The sequence below is a fragment of the Eumetopias jubatus genome, unplaced genomic scaffold (assembly GCF_037043125.1).
Source record: "Eumetopias jubatus isolate StellerSeaLion01/CBP00866 unplaced genomic scaffold, mEumJub1_p1.0 scaffold_7, whole genome shotgun sequence".
NCBI classification, from domain to species: Eukaryota; Metazoa; Chordata; class Mammalia; order Carnivora; family Otariidae; genus Eumetopias; species Eumetopias jubatus.
In genome coordinates this window covers 104,536,153-104,558,892 of record NW_028274813.1, presented here as the reverse complement: position 1 = coordinate 104,558,892, position 22,740 = coordinate 104,536,153, and the positions used below count along the sequence as shown (strand labels likewise).

At 40.4% G+C, this 22,740-nt stretch overlaps 2 protein-coding genes across 2 annotated transcripts in view; one reads left to right on the top strand and one right to left on the bottom strand.

Annotated features, from left to right (window-relative positions):
• TRIP4 (thyroid hormone receptor interactor 4) overlaps positions 1–3,527 on the bottom strand; it is a 61,709-nt gene extending 58,182 nt beyond the window's left edge. The window contains exon 1 of the mRNA XM_028100324.2: positions 3,369–3,527. Coding sequence (XP_027956125.1) covers positions 3,369–3,469 — 101 coding nt within the window. The 5' untranslated portion in view covers positions 3,470–3,527. The remainder of the gene's footprint in view (positions 1–3,368) is intronic.
• A 5,546-nt stretch (positions 3,528–9,073) lies between these two features.
• Positions 9,074–22,310, top strand: PCLAF (PCNA clamp associated factor). The gene is made up of 4 exons (XM_028100239.2): positions 9,074–9,223; positions 9,533–9,613; positions 14,191–14,353; positions 21,307–22,310. The coding sequence occupies exons 1-4, from the start codon at positions 9,178–9,180 to the stop codon at positions 21,350–21,352; spliced, it is 336 nt and encodes a 111-aa protein (XP_027956040.1). The 5' UTR covers positions 9,074–9,177; the 3' UTR covers positions 21,353–22,310.
• Positions 22,311–22,740: the final 430 nt, after the last annotated feature.

Here is a 22,740-nt window from a genome sequence, read left to right as displayed (position 1 = left end):
TTAGAATAAGCAGATCTATTTTAAGGAAATGTTATAAAGGGTTCCTAGAAGTGAAATGAGCTAATAGTTCAAGTCAGTATAACTTTTCTAAAAATGGACAGGCCCATATATTTAAAGTGCCTTAAAAATAATCCAGTAATTCCATTTACAGGACTCTACAGGAAATTTTATGCAAAATGTTAACTGCATCACTATTTGAATTAATGAAAAACTAGAAGCTATTTAAAACATCCATTGATGGGAAGGACTAATGAATTCAAGTTTTCGGACTTTACAAAATGTGATATGCCACTACTAAAAGTGAAATTTATGAATAATTATTATTGACCTGAAAAAAATGCTTTCATATAATGGTAAGTGAAATAACAGGATAGAATGTAGAGTATATGAGAGCAATAACAATTGCTAAAAGAAATGTGTATATCCATACACTTACGTGTAGAAAAAAGGCCAGAAGGTTATATACTAAAATGATTACCACTGAGTGGTATGATTAAAGACAGTTTATTTTATTTTTTCCTCTAAGATGAATATGTTTTGAAAATAAATTATAATACGCATAGGAAAAACCCTAAGAGACAAACAGTGATTACCTCTGGGTTATGGTATTATGGTAATTTTAGTTTCTTCCTCTTTTTCTGATTTTTTTAGATTTCTACAGTGATTGTTATATCAAAGAAAGAAAGAATTGAAAAAATAACTTGTAAATAAACTTATCAGACCATGAAAGCATTATAAGATCTGAATAGACTGTAATTCAGACACACTGGTATTGGATACAAGAAAAATTATAATAATGCTACATTCCTTTAAATTAAAACAAAATCATGTGATTGTACGATCACTAGGTTTTTTTCCTAACGGGGTGGTACATTTGCAGAGTTATGATCTATAGGTGAATAAACCTGTGCCTTTGGGCCTCATTAAGAGCATCTTTTAATCCATCATAGATTAAAAAGACACAACTATATTTCAGGACTTTTACAGTTTAATCAACTTGATCCCCAAACTTAGCAGCCCCCATCAAAAGATTAATTGCTACCAAGTTCTCACAGAAGGAACTGCAAGGAATCTCAGGGGATCATTTAACTGTGGAGTATTCAAACCACTAGGGAAGTATTTAAAGAGTTCCGGAAACATTTGAATAAATGTTATTTTAACTATTTAACAAAGGATAATAAGGAACAGCATACATCCAAATGTGTTATATGCAAAATCTTATCAAAATACGGTCATCCAGAACATGAGCTAAGGCAGATTATAGAACAAAGTTTATTTTGCTAATCCTGGGTACACATCTTAATGTTCCATAAATTTATCACTGATTTGGAAGGTAGTAGTTCTGTGCTGTTTGTAAAAATTCAGGCCGCTCATGCCAAATTTTTCAAGTTATCACACTTCCATATTACTAATTTTCAATTAAATACCAGGCAAAGCAGGGCGCCTGGGTGGCTCAGTTGTTAAGCATCTGCCTTTGGCTCAGGTCATGATCCCAGTGTCCTGGGATCGAGCCCCGCATCGGGCTCCCTACTCCACGGGAAGCCTGCTTCTCCCTCTCCCACTCCCACTGCTTGTGTTCCCTCTCTCGCTATGTCTCTCTCTGTCAAATAAATTAATTAATTAATTAAAAAAAATACCAGGCAAAGCACAGCAAATTTACACAAAAATGCTTTGATCATGGCATCATAGCCTGTTGAGCAATAACTAGTAAAAACCTAAGTCAAATGAGTTCAAATAGCATTATATTATAGGTAGCTTCAGTGTTTTTTTCAGTTTTGAACAATTTTGTAGAGCTTATATTTATGAGTAAAAAAAATGCAAGCAGGTATTTATCCATACTTAGTTCTTCAACTATAAAACTTAAATTTCTGATCACCGTTCTTTAAAGGGTGTGGGTACTGAGACTGAAAAGACTGCATCTAACCATACTGCATTGTTGATCCATCAAAAGTAGCCTCAATCTTTGTGGGTTTTTTGGGTTTTTTTTTTTAACTGAGTGACTTTTTGTCTGTTTGGTATATTTACAAAGTATCATTATCTCGGGGCGCCTGGGTGGCTCAGATGGTTAACCATCTGCCTTCGGCTCAGGTCATGATCCCAGGGTCCTGCGATCGAGTCCCGCATCAGGCTCCCTGCTCAGAAGGGGGCCTGCTTCTTCATCTCCCTCTGCTGCTCCCCCTTGTTGTACTCTTTCACTCTGTCAAATAAATAAATAAAATCTTTAAAAAAAAAAGTATCATTATCTCATTTGACAGCATTCCACTGCTTTAAAAAAATGTCTGAAAACTACTTAATCTGTTCTTGCCTTCAAACAAGGATAAAGATAAGCCATACGATTTGGCAGGGTTTGGGGTTTGTTTTTTTTAATTTCTTTTTTCTCTCGTTGCCAACAAGTCTGTTTTCTCCAAACTCAGAAACTCACTTCCTACAAAAGCCCTAGAAATGGCAATTTAGGTTTCACCATCTATGTACAAGGAATCAAATCAAGAAACACTTTCAGGTTCTTTGATTGAGTCCAATTTTTGTAGAAGTTTTCCCCTCGCCAGAATACTGCACTTCCACCTACCCACCCTTTAGCTCTCAGGTTAAAGTCATCCCTTGAAGTAAACCTTCATAGTTTCTCAAATCTTAGTGGGAGTTCTTTACTCCGTGCTCCCACAACACCTTACATTTCCCCACTCATCAACCAGGCAGAACCCCATGGTCTCAGTCGTCTTCGTTGCCCCAGCAGCAGTTATGTAGCGCAACAAACATGATAAATCAATTGAAAACAAATCCTAAATTATGTCACCATCTCCACTTCATAAGAATTATAAAGTATTAAAGATAAGCCCTGCTAATTTTTCATTTTATAGACACGGAAACTAAGGTATAGAGAGGGAAATTAAAATGCCCAAGGTTCCAAAACTGGTAAATGACAACAGAAAATAGAACAGGGGACTCCTCAGTCAGGAGCTATTTACCCCTTACCACCGCAGCGTCAATTTAAAGTCCAGGTCTTATTTGACACAACCCAGATCGGGTAAACTAAAATGCTCAGAGCAAGGGATTTCTGGGGGAAAAAATTTTTTGGCTTGCCCCTTCTCTCCAGAATTTATAAGGAAACTGGCTCCCGGGACAGTCTTAAGAGGTCTAATTATCAGAGATCTGGTGTTTTCCTAAGAAAAAAGTCCACACCGGCCGACTGCGTAGCCTGACACACTATTCCAGAGCTAAACTGTAAAGCCGGAGGTCAAAATTCGGCGCCTAGAGCCCTTTTATCGTATTTCTTCACTCTCATCAACTTTTTAGTCCTCCCCGCTTCCCCTTTCGCTCAGTCAGTGCACATCCCAGAGCTCCTTCCCGCCTGAGACCCGAACCCGTCTCACTGCATGATCTCCTCGCTGACATCCAGGCCGAAAGTTTTCCGTAACTGCTGGGTGCACCAGCCCACCAGCTGCTCCCGGGACACCGCCCCAGCCACCGCCATTTTTCCCAGCCGGAACCAGCTGGGCTCCAACAGCCCCACGTCCTGCGCCGGACTGGTCCCCTTCGCAACACCGACCTAGCTCGCGCGGGTTCCGCCAGCCTGCACGGCCCCTCGCGGTGGCACCGCCCCCAGCACAGATCCCTCCCAACCCTGCCACCTCCTCTTTCCCGCTTCCTGACATTGTTTACCAGACTGGTACCAGAGCTCATCTGCGCGTGATTCTTAGGCGTCGTTAGATGTAGGGCTTGAGAATCGGGAATTATGCTGAGAAGACAGTACAAATACGTGTAACAACTACAGTCGAGGAAAAGATAAAACTCTTAATTTGAGAGGCCAGCCTTTAAAAAATTATTCTGGTTTTATGTAAAACATTTAAAATAGCACATGCGGGCGCCTGGGTGGCTCAGTCGTTAAGCGGCTGGCTTTGGCTCAGGTCATGATCTCAGGGTCCTGCGATCGAGCCCCACATCGGGCTCCCTGCTCGGCGGGAAACCTGCTTCTCCCTCTCCCACTCCCCCTGATTGTGTTCCCTCCCTCGCTGTCTCTCTTTCTGTCAAAAAATAAATAAAATCTTTAAAAAAAAAATTAAAAAGGGCGCCTGGGTGGCTCAGTTGGTTAAAGGACTGCCTTTGGCTCAGGTCATGGTCCTGGAGTCCCTGAATGGAGTCCCGCATCAGGCTCCCTGCTGGGCAGGGAGTCGGCTTCTCCCTCTGACCCTAAGCCCTCTCATGTGCTCTCTCATTCTCTCTCTCTCAAATAAATAAATAAAATCTTTAAAAAATAAAAAAATAAAATAGCACTTGCAAGCTAGAGTAACCACTGTGAGGATTTGCTTTGGTGGACCACATGGAGGATTTCCATGTGGTCCAGTACTAGATTCTTACTGCTAAAATCTCTTCCTATTAAATTCTTTTTAAGCCAGGTCCTTTCCGGGAAGGCCAAGACAACCCAGGAAGCTTGGGGGGAGGGGGGAAAGAGCTCTAATAAAAAAGGTGCTGGGATTTGGCTTTCAAGAACTTCCACATAAATTCTCTGTAGTGATTTTTTTGAATTTATATAATACTTTTTTCTGCCAAAATTGTCCTTTTTAAAGTTTTTAATTTAAATTCCAGTTAATGTGGGCGCCTGGGTGGCTCAGTTGGTTAAGCGACTGCCTTCAGCTCAGGTCATGATCCTGGAGTCCCGGAATCGAGTCCCGCATCGGGCTCCCTGCTCAGCAGCGAGTCTGCTTCTCCCTCTGACCCTCTTCCCTCTCGTGCTCTCTCTCTATCTCATTCTCTCTCTCAAATAAATAAATAAAAATCTTAAAAATAAATAAATAAATAAATAAATTCCAGTTAATGTACAGTGTAATATTAGTTTCAGATGTATAATATAGTGATTCAACACTTCCATGTAACGCCTGGTGCTCATCACAAGTGCATTTAATCCCCATCACCTATTTAACCCATCCCCCATCCTGCAGTGATTTTTATTTTTTATTTTCTTAAAGGTTTATTTATTTATTTTTAGAGAGAGAGAGAGCACAAGGGGGTAGGGGCAAAGGGAGAGAGAAAATCTCAAGCACACTCCCCACTGAGCCAGGAGCTGGATGCCAAGGTGGGGCTCAATCTCACCACCCTGAGATCATGACCTGAGCCAAAATCAAGAGCCAGACTCTTAACCGGTTAATGGACTGAGCCACCCAGGCGCCCCTTGCAATGATTTTTATTTTTATTATTATTATTTTTAGATTTTATTTATTTGAGAGAGAGTGAGCGAGAGAAAGCATGAGCGGAGGGAGAGGCAGAGGGAGAAACACGCTCCTGGATGAGCAGGGAGGGAGCCCCAGGAGGGGCTGGATCCCAGGACCCTGGGATCACTTGAGTGGAAGGCAGCCGCTTAACCAACTGAGCCACCCAGGTGCCCCCTTTGCAGTGATTTTTTAAAAGTCAAAGATAGGGCGCCTGGGTGGCTCAGTTGGTTAAACGGCTGCCTTCGGCTCACGTCATGATCCTGGAGTCCCTGGATCGAGTCCCCTATCGGGCTCCCTGCTTGGCAGGGAGTCTGCTTCTCCCTCTGACCCTCCCCCCATCTCATGTGCTTTCTCTCTCATTCTCTCTCTCTCTCTCAAATAAATAAATAAAATCTTTAAAAAAAAAAGTCAAAGATATTTCAACCCGAGAAGCCAGACTTACATGTGTTTCACTACTCCCTACTCCACTGCGACAACGGACTGGGGAAAATTAGCCAGACTATTCTGGAGAGCTTAATATCCTCTGATATATCTCATCAATAAAATTTTTTAAAGATTTTATTTTATAAGTTCTCTCTACACCCAATGTGGGGCTCAAAATCACAACCCTGATAATCAGGAGTTGTGCTCCACTGTCTGAGCCTGCCTGGTGCCCCCATCAGTAAATTTAATTGGCTGACTTCCTGTTAAACGCAGAGGTTCTTCATTCCCATTAGTCTATGTAAACTAAACAATTACATTAATTGGATCCTGCTTCACTTTTTTATGCTAATGTTTCCATTGACATAAATAATCAAAATCATATAAGTATATTGATTTACATTGGGTATAGATTGTCTTCGTTATTAATTTGGAAAATATATGATTTTCTAGCTTAAAAAAACCTTAAATACTCTGAATTTTCTTTAATAGTGAGTATAAATTTGGTTTCTTCTTAAAAATCTGCTACTTTTCATATTAATATAACATACCCAAATTGTTTACCTATTTGTGTCTGTTTAGTTCTGACAATTTATTTTTTTTTTAAAAGATTTTATTTATTTATTTGACAGAGAGAGACACAGCGAGAGAGGGAACACAAGCAGGGGGAGTGGGAGAGGGAGAAGCAGGCCTCCCGCCGAGCAGGGAGCCTGACGTGGGGCTCGATCCCAGGACCCTGGGATCACGACCTGAGCCGAAGGCAGACGCTCAACGACTGAGCCACCCAGGTGCCCCTAGTTCTGACAATTTAAATGTTAACTTCTGGGGATGTCTGCGTGGCTCAGTCGGTTAAGCAACTGCCTTCGGAAGGGGTCGTGATCCGAGGATCTGGGATCCAGCCCCACATCAGGCTCGTTGCTCAGCGGGGAGCCTGCTTCTCTCTCTGCCTGTTGCTCCCCCTGTTTGTGCTCTCTCCCTCTCTTCTCTCCTCTGACAAATAAATAGATAAAATCTTTAAAAAAATAAATGTCAACTTCTTGAAGACACAGACTATGATAAGGTTGTTTTTATAATAGGACTTAGTACATCATATAAATTATGACGAAATTATTAGGTCCTCAAGAATAAAGTATTCCTTAAAAAAAGGATAAAGGGTTCTTTTTTTAAAGATTTTATTTATTTATTCATGAGAGACAGAGAGAGAGAGAGAGAGAGAGAGGCAGAGGGAGAAACAGGCTCCCAAGGAGCAGGGAGCCCGATGCGGAACTCGATCCCAGAACCCTGGGATCATGACCTGAGCTGAAGGCAGACGCTTAACCATCTGAGCCACCCAGGCGCCTGATAAAGTATTCTTTTTATATAAAGCATATGTTAATGATTGTAATCTGCAGTTTGTAATATATGTAATGTAATACAATGCCATTTAGTCATTATCGTCTATTAAAATGCACTTCTGCCTGAGGAAAGCAAGCGCATCTATTTAACATGACTTAAAGATACTCTTTTGTATAAATTTAGGCAGATATTTCATACATATGTACTACAACTTTTCATAATGCCCTAAGCCTTTGAAATTTTCAAGTTCACACCACACAATCCTGTGTTTTACTTAAAGGAGAAGCACTTCCTCAAAGCAAACAATTAAATTAAGAATTTTTGCTAGACATCACTGCTTGTTTCCCAATTTTTTTACCTTAATATGCATTCTTCCCCATTATTAAAGACAAACATACAAACGCAGCTATAGTAATAGACTGCTCCTGCGTGCAGAGGTATATTTACAATTCTTTCTAGCCATTTACTTGGCATATGAGCTAAGAGAAAAGACCGACAGATTCTCTATGCTGTTCTAATCTCCATAGGAATCTGGGATATGAGTTTGAATTCAGTAATTCAGGCCTTTGTAGAAGCCACTTTAACTGAAAAGGAAATAATGTGTATTGAAGAACGATTGTGTATTGAGAGGGGCATGATAACAAAGAAGAAAGGAATACCCTGGGGCTTGTTGATTTTTCTGATAGGAATTCTACTGTAGACTCCAAGTGTTAGACAAAGCTACAGGTAATTTCCAATACATTTCCTGCTATTATAATGTAATTAATAGAATTATAATACAATTAATATAATTATAATATAATATATAATTTCACTTGTCTAGATTCTTTAATCTTTTTTTCAAGATCCTTTAATTCCAAAACACAAAGTAGTTGTTGAGTCTATTGAAGTAGCCTGTTTTCCGAAAGTTCAAGCATAATTTACTGGAGAGAATCAATGGCCTGCTTACACTTTCAGGACTGCCTTTCAAGTGAGCATTTAACAAAGTGCATCCCAAGGCAAGCTCATCTGATCAGTTTTATGCATGATTTTCAGAGAGTAAAAATCACTCCCCGGGGGGCATTTTGAGTAATTAGAAGATATGCATAGGGATAGAAAATAGTTGTGAGCTCCTGTTCTAGCGTGATAATCACTGTGTGTCAGGGATGTACCCTTGGCACATCTGGCATTTTTTTTTAAAGGATTTTATTTTTGGGGTTGCCTGCGTGGCTCAGTCGTTAGGCGTCTGCCTTCCGCTCGGGTCATGCGAGCCCCGCATCTGGCTCCTTGCTCGGCGGGAGCCCTGCTTCTCCCTCCCCCACTCCCCCTGCTTGTGTTCCCTCTCTCCCTGTGTCTCTCTCTGTCAAATAAATAAATAAAATCTTAAAAAAATAAAATAAAATAAAAAATATTTTATTTTTAAGCAATCTCTATATCCAATGTGGGGCTCAAATCCACAACCCCAAAATCAAGAGTTGCATGCTCCACTGACTGAGCCAGCCAGGCACCCTGACATTTGGCATATTTTGAAGGAACTCTGAGACCATATAGATCTCAGGAAGACCTTTCATTAATTTGTTCCTTTTTATGTGTGTACATATAAAAAATCCACTCAGTTTTTCCTTTAGTTTCACACCATAATAAAAACGTAGAAAAGCCTTGTAAATAAATTACCTTCTTTTTCTAACATTCCATAGAATTGTTTTGTTATGCACCCTGTTGAGAGTTTGTCTGAGGTTTAAAAAAAAAAAAGTTCTTTATTCTGATTTGCATTTTAAAATCCGCTTCATTTCAAGTTTCTTTTCCTGGAGTCAATCATTATGGATTTAATCCTGGGGTAACTTTTGAAGGAATGTTGTAATTCACTGTCTTTCCTGGGTTTTCTTTTCTAAGCAGGCCCATTTCCCTAACTCATAATCTTGGCACTCACTCTTGGGGCACCCCAGGAAAGGTCTTGGCACCGCCCACTTGGGGCGGGTACGAATCACAAGCTTCTGCAAAGCTGATGGACTGGACGATACTGAGCCGAGCCCCGCCGCTGTCATCGGGGGACAACGGCGATTGGTTGCGGGGGGACGGCGCGGAACCAATGGGAGCGGCTTCCCTGGAGAGCCCGAAGAGCGCGCGGGAAAGAGACCAATATAAACTGTGGCGGGAGATTCGTTTTTCGGGTCCTTGTGCAGTTAAACACCCGCGGTTGGAAAGTCAATCGATTGCTCTCATCTCCTCGAATCTGAACATGGTGCGGACGAAAGCGGACAGTGTCCCAGGCACCTACAGAAAAGGTGAGGTAGTTGGGCACGGCAGTGGAGGGCAGGGGGTTCTCCGGGCAGCCCCGCTACCGGCGGGAGAGGCCAGGGCTCTCCACCGCCCTGTGAGCCGACTAGTCCAGCAGTTCTGGAAGCCGCGGCCGGGCCCGTTTACCAGGAGGAAGGAGCGGCGCGGACAGGGGAGGGTTGTCGGGCTGTTCTGGATCGCGGGGCTCTCCTCTCCAAGCGGCGGGGTCGGAGACTGTGGTGAGAGCGTGGTTCTGAGAGACTCGGTGTCGGAACCTTACTGCGCTGTTTTGAATGCTCTCTTTTGCCTCTTCGCAGTGGTGGCTTCGCGAGCCCCCAGGAAGGTGCTTGGTTCCTCCACTTCTGCCACTAATTCCACATCGCTTTCGTCAAGGAAAGGTAAAAAGCGCCCCTGCCACTCCTGGAGGAACCTTCTCAAAGGGGATCAGGCCTTACATCACAGTTCTCCTGACCTGCAAGCCTCCTGACCCACGGGGGAATTTTATTCTCCTGAGATCCTCACACTCGAATTTCTTCCTTGCCCTCTGATATAATGAGGGGACCTTGGCCTCTCGGCGGGTTGGGGTAAAGGTGGGGGTCGTAAGGAAAAGAATCTCCAACGTCGGGGTTAGGGACAGACACGGTTTATCTTCAAATTATTTTTCTTTTCTAGTTTGGCATTTTTATTTTTAATATCGGCACATGGCTTTTTCCTGCAAGAGGCTATTTAAGCTCCCCTTCACTAGATTAAGAATTAGGACCATGGTTGATGGTGCTAATCACGTTGTCTTCTTTTTTCCTTTTCTTTTTTTTAAAAAAGATTTTATTTATTTATTTGAGAGAGAGAATGAGAGACAGAGAGCACGAGAGGGAGGCGGGTCAGAGGGAGAAGCAGACTCCCCGCTGAGTGGGGAGCTCGATGTGGGACTCAATCCTGGATCATGACTGGAGCCGAAGGCAGTTGCTTAACCAACTGAGCCACCCAGGCGCCCTCACGTTGTCTTCTTAGTGTAAAAGTTTTTGTTTTCATTTCTGCATGTATTTTTGTTTTTGTTTTTTGTTTTTTTAGCATGGTGTGTGTGTGTGTTTTCCAACTATGCAGCTCCTGATACTGCTTTTGGGACATTAGAAGGGAAAACTTGGCCGATGAAATAGCTTCACACTGCTCCTTCTGTGCAAGGAGAGGTTGAGAAAATACCGTGCCATCTGGTGCCTCATTCCATTTCTAGGAAGTTGAGCAGTTAGGAAGATTAATTCCACAAGGCCTAATTAAGAACGTACAGGGGAGCACTGTGAAGAACTTCATAGGTTCTTAAGTTAACTTAAACTTACCCCTGTTCTAAATATTTCATTAGAAAATATTTACTAATTTACTGTCTTTAGATAAAAAGGAGCTGTAGGTCAAAAGTTTTGAAAGGTGATTAATTTATTGAGGATATTCTATACCCTGCACCACTACATTACAATTAGGGCCACATGCCATTGTCTAGTCCACTGTTGAATTACCGGAGCCAACTGAATAAGGCCTTAATGAACATATGTTGGCCAAATGCACTTCTTTTTTTTTAAGATTTTATTATTTTTTAAAGATTATTATTTATTTATTTATTTGACAGAGAGAGACACAGCGAGAGAGGGAGCACAAGCGGGGGGAGAGGGAGAAGCAGGCTCCCCACTGAGCAGGGAGCCCGATGCGGGGCTCAATCCCAGGACCCTGGGATCATGACCTGAGCCAAAGGCAGATGCTTAACGACTGAGCCACCCAGGCGCCCCTAAAGATTTTATTTATTTGACAGTGAGATAGATAGAGCACAAGTAGGCAGAGCGGCAGGCAGAGGGAGAGGGAGAAGCAGGCTCTCCACTGAGCAGGGAGCCCGATGTGGGACTCGATCCCAGGACCCCGGGATCATGACCTGAGCCAAAGGTAGCCGCTCAACCGACTGAGCCACCCAGGCACCCCCAAATGCATCTCTTAAGGCATTTTACAGATCTCTATTTTTTTGTAAGTAAGCTCTTCGCCTAACGAGGGGCTTGAACTCAGGACCCTAAGATCAAGAGTCTCACGCTCTACGCACTCAGCCAGCCAGGTGCCCCTAAGGATCTCCATTGTTGGTTTTCTTTTTTTTTTTTTAAAGATTTTATTTTTAAGTAATCTCTGCATCCAACATGGGGTTCAGAATCACAACCCTGAGATCAAGAGCATGCTTCACCAACTGAGCCAGGCAGGCACCCACAGATCTCTATTTTTAATCAACTGTATGCAATTGGTAATAACCTCATTTTAAGTGATGAGGACATTTAAGCTCAGGTTACATACCTTGGTAAAAGTCACATAATTAAGGGGCGCCTGGGTGGCTCAGCCGTTAAGCGTCTGCCTTCGGCTGGGGTCATGATCCCAGAGTCCTGGGATGGAGCCTGCTCCGCAGGAGGCCTGCTTCTCCCTCTTCCACTCCCCCTGCTTGTGTTCTCTTTCTCAGTGTCTCTCTCTGTCAAATAAATAAATAAAATCTTTTTTTAAAAGATTTTATTTATTTATTTGACAAAGAGAATGAGATAGAGCATGAGGGGGGGAGGGTCAGAGGGAGAAGCGGGCTCCCTGCTCGGGGACTCGATCCCGGGACTCCAGGATCATGACCCGAGCCGAAGGCAGTCGTTTAACCAACTGAGCCACCCAGGCGCCCAATAAATGAAATCTTAAAAAAAAAGTCACATAATTAAATCAGAGCTAGGTTTGAATTTTTTTTAAGATTTTTATTTATTGGGGCACCTGGGTGGCTCAGTAAGTTAAGCGTCTGCCTTCGGCTCAGGTCATGATCCCAGGGTCCCGGGATCGAGCCCCACATCAGGCTCCCTGCTCCGCAGGAAGCCTGCTTCTCCCTCTCCCACTCCCGCTGCTTGTGTTCCCTCTCTCGCCGTCTCTCTCTCGTCAAATAAATAAAAATCTTTTTAAAAAAGATTTTTATTTATTTATTTGAGAGAGAGACAGAGAGAGCACCATCAGGGGGACGGGCAGAGAGAGAGGGATAAGCAGACTCCCTGCCAAGCAAGGACCCTGAGATCATGACCTGAGCCAAAGTCAGACCCTTAAGCAACTGAGCCACCCAGGCACTCCGAGCTGGGTTTGAATTCGGTGCTGAGCTATAGGTTGCTGCCGTACACTTTCTTCTTTCTTCCTTTCTTTCTTTCATAGAGAGAGAGCACAAACAGGGGGAGCGGCAGAGGAAGAGAGAGAAGCAGTCTCTCTGCTGAGCAGGGAGCCCTATGGGAGGCTCGATCCCAGGACCCTGGGATCATGACCCAAGCCAAAGGCAGATGTTTAATGGACTGAGCCACCCAGGCGTCCCCTACACTTTCTAAGTAGTCAAAGCATACCTATAAGTTTCCTTTTGGAAAATTATGAACCAAAGGATCACTATTATTTATTTTTTTAACATTTATTTATTTATTTTAGAGAGATTGGGGGGAGGGGCAGAGGCAGAGAGAAACTCCAAGCAGACTCCATTGCTGAGTGCGACTGGACCCTGCTAGATCTCACGAACCTGAGATCACCACCTGAGACAAAACTAAGAGTCATACCCTCAACTGACTCCTCCACCCAGGTGCCCCAGATCACTGTTTTTTAAAAGCCACTTCTACTTTTAAAACTTCAGAGAGTGGGCGCCTGGGTGGCTCCTGGGATAGAGTCCTACATTTGGCTCCCTGCTCAGTGGGGGAGTCGGTTTCTCCCCCTGCTCCTCACCCTGCTCAGGATTGTTCTCTCTTTATTTATTTATTCGACAGAGACACAGCGTGAGAGGGAACACAAGCAGGGGGAGTGGGAGAAGCAGGCTTCCTGCTGTGCAGGGAGCCGGATGCGGGGCTCGATCCCAGGATCCTGGGATCATGACCTGAGCCGAAGGCAGACGCTTAACGACTGAGCCACCCAGGTGCCCCTAAATAAAATCTTTAAAAAAATTTAAAAAAAGCTTCAGAGAGTATATTTGGAAGCAACTTTATAACAGGTAGTTTGTGACAAATATGTTTAAAGCAAAAAATATGTAGTGGCTCAGTAATTTGCTCATCTTGGTATTCTAACCATTACTTCATAAAGAGGCAGAAATTTTTCCTCTATATTACTATTTTAAAATAAAAAAATTATCAGAAATTGGGGCACCTGTTTGGCTCAGTTGGTAAAACACGCAACTCTTGATCTCAGGGTCATAAGTTTACCCAACGTGGGGTGTAGAGCTTACTTAAAAAAAAAAAAATCAGGAATTAGATTTACCTTATGAACTGAAAAGGAGCCAAGGGCTTTGAAAAGTGAAACCTAATTTTGTGGAAACTTTCACTTTTGCTGTATATTTATTTTGCCTTTCACAGGTGTTTTAAAAACCTTGTTAAGTAAAATTTTGGTGGTTTATACTATACCTCATGTTAGGAAAAAATGTGTCAAAGTTTAGTATGACAATACATAAAACTATTTGAATAGCTCTGCTTCTGATTAAGTTATGAAAAGTATTTTCCAGTTGTAAAAATTCTGTTAATTTTATTTTCCTAGGACAAAGGATAACTCTAACAAAATATTATTATACATTGTATTATAATAATATATAATATTGACTGAATACAGCTTTATCATCTCACATTTTCTAATTATTTTAAGATAGATGTAATACTACTTAAAACTCTGTAGATTTAATGTTAAAGAATTGTTTCCCTTTAAGAAATGGCAGGGGTGCCTGGGTGGCTCAGTTGGTTAAGCGACTGCCTTCAACTCAGGTCATGATCCTGGAGTCCGGGGATCGAGTCCCACATCAGGCTCCCTACTCAGCAGGGAGTCTGCTTCTCCCTCTGACCCTCTTCCCTCTTGTGCTTTCTCTCATTCTCTCTCTCTCTCTCTCTCTCAAATAAATAAATAAATAAATCTTTAAAAAAAAAAAAGGAATGGCAATTGTATCCTTAGTTCTTATTTAGTTCCATCTGTTTTTATTTTATAGTTGAAAATAAGTATGCAGGAGGGAATCCAGTTTGTGTGCGCCCAACTCCCAAGTGGCAAAAAGGAATCGGAGAATTCTTCAGGCTGTCTCCTAAAGATTCTGAAAAAGAGAATCGGATTCCTGAAGAGGCAGGAAGCAGTGGCTTAGGAAAAGCAAAAAGAAAGTAAGTTTTTATATTCTGGAATCTAAAGAAAATATTTATATTCTTGAAAGTAAAAGACAGGGGGATATTGAGTAACTTTAAAGTTTCTCCTTGAGCAGATAAAAAGACACAAACAGGGTTTTTTTAAAACTTGTGCTCATGTTTTTCTAAGTCACTCCTGAATTTCAAACATCAATGAAAAGTATTATTTTTACTCATTTCAGTCACTCAAAGAGTTCCCTATCAGATGCTAAGTGCTAAGTTATTAACTGTGAACTTCTTGTCTTTATTCTTTCATTTTTACTATTTTCTATACCTTTTTTTTTCAAAAAAGCAATTTCTATGTTAGTTTATCCAGCATCAATTCTACTAACTCAACCCCTCAAAAAACTACTAGTTCAACCTCCACAAGAAATAAATAACCAAAGTAGAAAAGTTGGAAAATATAGAAATCCCCATCACTTAGAAAACCACAACACCATGGTGTATTTTCTTTACAACTTCTCTAAAAATACCTAAAAATACTTCAAAAAAAAAAAGGTGGGAATACAACTGCACACATAGAGTTCAGTGTACATACTTTTTTTAAACATTTGTTTATTCTTAAAAATTTTTGTTCATTTAATTTTTAGTAGGCTCCATGCCCAGCGTGGAGCCCAGTATAGGGCTTGAACTCATGACCTTGAGATCAAGACCTTAGCTGATATCCAGAGTGGGATGCTTAACCGACTGAGCCACCCAGACACCCCCAGTGTACACTATTTATTTATTTATTTATTTATTTATTTATTTATTTATTTATTTGACAGAGAGAGACACAATGAGAGAGGGAACACAAGCAGGGGGAGTGAGAGAGGAAGAAGCAGCTTTCCCGTGGAGCAGGGAGCCAGATGTGGGGCTCCATCCCAGGACTCTGGGATCATGACCTGAGCCAAAGGCAGACGCTTAATGACTGAGCCACCCAGGTGCCCCTGTACATAGTTTTAAAAGGAGATAAACAGGGAAGACTGGGTGGTTCAGTCAGTTAAGCGTCTGCTTCAGCTCAGGTCATGATCCCAGGGTCCTGGGATGGAATCCCACACTGGGCTCCCATGGAGCCTGCTTCTCCCTCTGCCTGCTTCTCCCTCTGCCTGCCGCTCCCCCTGCTTGTACTATCTCTCTCTCTCTGTCAAATAAATAAATAAAATCTTTTAAAAAAAGAAGATAATTAAATCAGGGTGCCTGGATGGCTTGCTCAGTTAAGCATCTGCCTTCGGCTCAGGTCATGATCCCTAAGTCCTGAGATCCAGCCCTGTGTCAGACTCCCTCCTCAGTGGGGAGCCTGCTTCTCCCTCTCCCTATGCTGCTCCTCCTGCTTGTGCTCTCTCGCTCGCTCTGTCAAATAAACAAATAAAATATTTATTTGACAGAGAGAGACAGATGGTGAGAGAGGGAACACAAGCAGGGGAAGTGGGAGAGGGAGAAGCAGGCTTCCCGCCGAGCAGGGAGCCCGATGTGGGGCTCGATCCCAGGACCCTGGGATCATGACCTGAGCTGAAGGCAGATGCTTAACGACTGAGCCACCCAGGCGCCCCTAAATAAAATCTTTAAAAAAAAAGATAATTAAATCATGCTTTTTAAGCTTTTAATGTCAGAAATATGCTCATGATAAATACTAAGCAAAAATTCTGCATATAGAAGAACAATTTTTATGGTGTAAAAACATGTATATAAACAGACCAAATATCAATAGTGATTATCTCTAGGTAAGACCCTCTCCTCATTTTGTGCTACCAACTTTCAACAACAGACATACTTCTAAGAATCAGGAAAAAAGTAATGCCACTTGGAAAAAATAAAGGCAAAGAAAAGCTGCTTTTTAAAAAATAGATTTATAAGTAATAGGATCCAGGCTCTCTAAACAATTTTGAAGAATTGTGTTTCAAAGACCAATTATGTAACTGGAGGTATGGGGAATAGTGAGCATGGGTGGGCAGATGGTGCCACGTCACTGTCATTATGATGCCCCCTGGTTTGAGACCCTGCTAGCTGCTTCTCCTGCACCAGTCAGAAGCCTATGATCCAACAGCACACCAAACAGCAGGTCTGACCCAAGGCACAGCGGCCAACATGGGCAAGGGGCTGGTGGCCAGGCTCAGTCTGAGGCTGCTACTTCTGGCACTGCTCCTATCCACACAGATTTAGTCACACATTCCTTTAGCCAGCACACTGGGTCCTCTGTTTGAACCCACAGTGTCCACTTGTGCCCTGCAGTCAGTGGCCATTCTCCTTGTGGTCTTGCTTGTCCTTCTACATCTCTACTGTTAAACAGATCCAGGCCAAAAAACATCTTGTTAACTAACACATATTCTAAAGCCCAATCCATATGGTAACTAGAAGTCCAATGTGACAAGGAAAACACAGTCTTCATCAGATCTACTAATACTACTCTTTATTTCACTAACACAGAAAATGTGAGAGTCCCCAGTTGGACTTACTTACAGAGCATCTGAAGGATTTGACTAGATAACGAATGCCAATATTAAATCTGCTAGAGTTTCACATACAAGACTGAAGAGAGAGAGACATTGAAAATTAACGATGTGATTAAATGTAGCTTAAGAAATATGGACACTTAAAACTCTTCCTTGATAACAATAATTTCATCTTGATCTAGAGAAAAGGGATTAGCTGTGGAATGGAAATTGGGTTTTTACTTTGATTCATTAAATTTAGAAGGCCATAAAATGATTAGGTACTATAAAAAGCTTCCATGATTCTATTTATATGTACATTGGAAGGAACCACCAGGTGTTATTGTAAATCCTCTGTGTATTATTTCAGCAGTCCTATTTTATTTTATTTTATTTTTTTATGTTTTTAAGATTTTATTTATTTATTTGAGAGAGAGAATGAGAGATAGAGAGCATGAGAGGGAAGAGGGTCAGAGGGAGAAGCAGACTCCCTACTGAGCAGGGAGCCCGATGTGGGACTCGATCCCGGGACTCCAGGATCATGACCTGAGCCAAAGGCAGTCGCTTAACCAACTCAGCCACCCAGGCACCCTCAGCAGTCCTATTTTAATGCTGATAGACTCCACATAAAATTTTACATTGTTAAGTTTTCATTGTTCTCTTGGGAACTCTTTCCTCTGGGTCTTTGGAGTTGACATTATGTAGTAATTGACATGTTACAGGGCATTGGTGCTTTATTGGAATGTACTACAAATCTAAGCATGAGTAATTTCTGCATATACACTTAAAAGTCAAATGACAGGTATTTCCTATCACTCATTCCAATTCAATAAGAATGCCAGATTCACTTAGTTAACTTGGATCATTTAACTTGATTCCAAAGATATGAAATGCTTTGATTTCAATCAATCTTAAAATACTGCCATTTATTTCTGCATTTAAGTAATTTTTACAACTTAAAAATTGCTCTGTTTTGAAGGTGTATTTGACAAATACTGAAATTAAGATGCAAAGATATGAAGGAGGCAAAAATAATGTATATTAGGTATTTGGGGAAGTGAAGACAGGAGACTTGCATAAATATATATATAAGATATATGTATATATTTTATTTTATTATTTTTTTAAAGATTTTATTTATTTTTTCAACAGAGAGAGACACAGCGAGAGAGGGAACACAAGCAGGGGGAGTGGGAGAGAGAGAAGCAGGCTCCCCGCAGAGCAGGGAGCCCAATGCGGGGCTTGATCCCAGGATCCCGGGATCATGACCTGAGCCGAAGGCAGACGCTTAACGACTGAGCCACCCAGGTGCCCCAAAATATATGTATATATGTTAAAGATTTTATTTATTTATTTGAGAGAGAGAGTGTGAGCAGGGGAGGAGCAGAGGGGGAGGGACAAGCAGACTCTGTGCTGAGCCTAGAGCCCCATGTGGGGCTTGATTCCAAAACCCTGAGATCATGACCTGAGCCGAAATAAAAAGTTGGATGCTTACTCAACTGAGCCACCCAGGTGCCCCGAGACTTGCCTATATTAAATTCACAACTCTTTTGGCTCTTTCTATGAATACATTTAAAAAAATTTATGAATCAGAATAGCTACATTTGGAACACTTTCTATATCAGTATTTTTAGGTAGTTAGAACCTGGTCCTAAACCTAGGTGTACTTGATTCTGGAAAGTAAAACTTTTACAACTGCCTTGATGTACAGAAAATTTTCTGGAAATAGGCACTCCATGAAATTTTTGGTTCACATGTTCACACACTGATGCTTACGTTTTATAGTATCCAATATGACCATAGTATGCTTAATAAGTCTTAAACCACTATTTGCCATCTTTAGAAACCTATAGGGCCACAACCAGACCCAACAGATGTCAAGTTATGTGGGGGAGCTCTGGGTGTGAATGAACATTCCCTTTGCTTCATATCTGAACACTGTACGTCTGTTTGGGATTGTGCATTGTGTGTGGAATTGATTTCCATTGAACACAAACTAAAAAAAATAAATGGCTGAAAGAGCATTTAAAACAAAATATTTGGGGGGCGCCTGGGTGACTCAGATGGTTAAGTGTCTGCCTTCTGCTCAGGTCATGGTCCCAGGGTCCTGGGATCCAGCCCCTCATCGGGCTCCCTGCTCCGCGGGAAGCCTGCTTCTCCCTCTCCCACTCCCCCTGCTTGTGTTCCCTCTGTCGCTGTGTCTCTGTCAAATAAATAAAATCTTAAAAAAAATAAAACAAAACAAAATATTTGGATATATAAAATGATGCTTATGCATATACAATTTTAACAATTCAATGCTGTTCATAAAATAATTTAATAAATGTTTATTGAGTGCCCACCATCCATGTTACAAGATATTTAAGTTTATTTATTTATTTTTAGCAATCCTTCCACCCAATGTGGGGCTTAAACTCACAACCCCAAGATCAAGAGTCACATGCTCTTCTGACTGAGCCAGCCAGGCATCCCTGTTATGAGATATCTAAAAGGAATGTCAAACTCTAGAGCAGTAACTGAATTTTAGATTTTATTGCTATGTCACTATTACGATTTCTGGTTTCAATAAAAGTCAACAATAAATGGGATACATTTTTAGATGGAGCCTTTTAATAGACTTGCTTTCTTGATCCTGTAAGTTTCTTCTAGCTCCCTGTCACTGTCTGGCACCATTCTTCCTTGTTCTTTCTCATTCTAATATGATAGGCTAATAGTCAATATTACCTCTAGAGTATATTACAACCCTCTTGAATTATTTGTGACTTCCATGAAGGAAACAAAATATTTGGCAATATAGCCAAATAAGGCTATTCCATTGACCATTATTGATCATCATAACAATAAAGTATATATTACAGGCTTTCAATTATGTGGAGAAAGATTACATGTATATTTTCATAAAGAACTTTGATCCACGGTGTTAAAATTTGTGACATAAAACCAGGTAATAAAGGTTTATATTATTCCTTTAGACCCCTTTCTCAGATTTGTCTTTGTTTAGGAGAGCTGTAATTACCTTTTTATTGATAGTAAATTAATAGATTTACTTTTGATAGTAGTTAATAAACTATCATTTTATCAGAAGGACTTCTGCTATAAACTCTCTAATTTATAATCTGAAACATGGCTACTCCTACAGCTTTATTTTTCTCACAAAGGCAGGGTAAACTCCCTTCACTTGCATGGTGGGGGTGATCAGAATCAAGAAAGATTGTCTACCTAAAACCTTGAATAGAGCTATGATACATAAATTACAGCAGGTCCTTGCAAACAGGAAGCTTGGCTCATGATAGTGTTCATTTGTTAATTTGATTTAACTTCCGGGAAAATACAATGACATCTTCTTGGTAATCTAATAGTAGGTAAGTCGATGATAATCTCATACCAAGTCAGAATACTTTTAACTTCCCTTTTTCACTAACTAGCTCTATGACCATTTAGGCTTATGGGATCTAATTTGAAAACTCCTTATTTTATTTTATTTTTAAAAAGATTTTATTTATTTATTTGACAAAGAGAGGGAGAGAGCTCACAAGCAGGGGAAGTGGGAGAGGGAGAAGCAGGTTTCCTGCTAAGCAGGGAGGCGGACTTGGGGTCGATCCCAGGACCCTAGGACCATGACCTGGGCTGAAGGCAGACGCTTAACTGACTGAGCCATCCAGGCACCCCCAAAACTGCTTATTTTAGAATAGATTTCACAGATCTTCATCAGCTCTAAAAAAAATTCTGATTTATGGTTAAGTTTTTCATAGACTTTTCTCCATAAAAAGTGTAATGAGTATAAAACGGCTCTGGGGTAATGTAAATTATTTTTCAAAAGCTACAACTACCTTGTACCAACTTAACCAATTTTGAGCTTTTTCCAATTAGGTAATATGTTTATATGGTTCAAAAGGATATACATATACATATGGCAACTTGCTATGTTTTCTCTGCTCAAATGGACTGGTTGATTTTTTTGCTTTTCAGTATCACAAAGTTTTTTTTTTTTTAAGATTTTATTTATTTATTTATTTGTCAGAGAGAGAGAGGGAGGGAGGGAGGGAGCGCACAAGCAGGGGGAGCTGCAGTCAGAGGGAGAACCAGGCTCCATACTGATATGAGACTCTTTCCCAGGAGCCTGAGATCATGACCTGGGCTGACGGCAGAAGCTTAACTGACTGAGCCACCCAGGCATCCCTATTATCACAAAGTTCTTGCTGAAGGGTTATACTCTTTATCAATCCACTTAATTGATATAAGATTCTAGAGAAATAGAGATTCCCTTCTTAATAAAAATGGCAACATACCCTAAAGGAGAAACACTGATAAATTAACAGGCAAAATAGTTAAAGATTTTGTTGCTCTAGTACTTGGAATTTGTAGGTGTTTGCCAACTAATGAGTATAATTTTCTCTCATTTCTATTCACTTGACCAGACACATTGCACTATTAATGTTCATGATTTATATAGGTTTACAACTATTTTTTTTAAATAGTTGATACTCTGGTGACTATTGAAGTTCTCTATTCTTTCCACAGAGCATGTCCTTTGCCACCTGATCACTCAGATGACGAAAAAGAATAGAACTTTCTTAATCCATCCTTGACTAATGTCTCCTGTTTATTATTCTAGGATGTAAATTTGCATAAATGTATTCGTTCCAATTAGCTTTGTTAAACAGTCATTTAATTAAAAAAATGAGGCTTATATACTGTTACTCTAAAGCAAGTGATTATGATATTGGAGAATTTGTAAGATTAATTATGGTTACTTAGCTTAGTACTCAGTATAATGCAGTATTTGGTTTCTTTTACCTGTTATTAAGCTTCTTGTTCTTGCCAAAAATTAATCATTGCATGGTGTTCTAATTACAAATCTGCTGTGTTTGAGATTTGCTTAGATCTTTGTACTGCTGCCATTTTTACTGGCATTTGATTATTGGAATGGTGCTATATTTTTGTTCCTTTCATTTGCTTTAAGAAGCAGAGTTAGATTTTTGCACATTAAAAAATTCAGTATTAATTAAACTGAACCTATACCCTTTTCAAGAAAGAGGGCCAAAGATGCAATGTTGAAAAAATTTGGACGGCTATGTATCTTCTCCTTCAGGGCAATTTGGCCTGAGGATTTAAACAGTTGATAAAGCTTCTAACAACAACAAAACAGATAAAATTCTAGCATAGAATTAAACAGCAATATTTCATAGACTACATTAAAAGAGAGAAATTTTCCAAGAATATGCATTTGATTTAGTATCATAAAATATTACCCTTTGGGCCAGTAATTTTAAAGTTGGAAATCAATAAAGCATGAAAGGCAACATGCCATAAATCCAGAGATCTGTCTAGAGTCTTTAGAGCTACCATTATATATTTTAAGATAACCAGGGGTATAATTGAAGGGGTGGGTATAACTTAGTAACTGATATTCTTACTTTCTCATCACACTTTTTGCTTCCTGACCTCCTGTTGTCAAAATTAACCATGTTTTAACAAGTATGTTTTTTCTGAACTTTGTTTTTAATAAATACTTATTTTCACAACAGACTGTCCATTTGTGTGCTTCCTGAGATTATATCCTACTAGATATTTCTATTTTTTCCTTACAAATACAAATCAGTGCATTGATCTGATTTTATCAATTTCTAAACTAAGTTCTGATGATTGCAGATTATATTTTTTGCTTTGTCTTTTAGAGATGGATATTAAACAGAATAGTTACTGAATTGAGAGCCGAGTTTTTATCCTAAGTACTTCCTTAATAATTAGGCTTCGTATTAAGGAGTAGCTCAAACCAACTCTATTAAAGTCAAGTTTTGATGGATCTGAAACCTGATTTGCTATTTTTCACTGACGGAAAGAGAAACTTTATGGTGCTGTGTCCAATGAGGTCTAAGTCTGATATGTAATTGTTTCTAAAAAGTTTGACCTAAAGAATCTAGAGTCTTTCCAAATATACAACATATGATGATG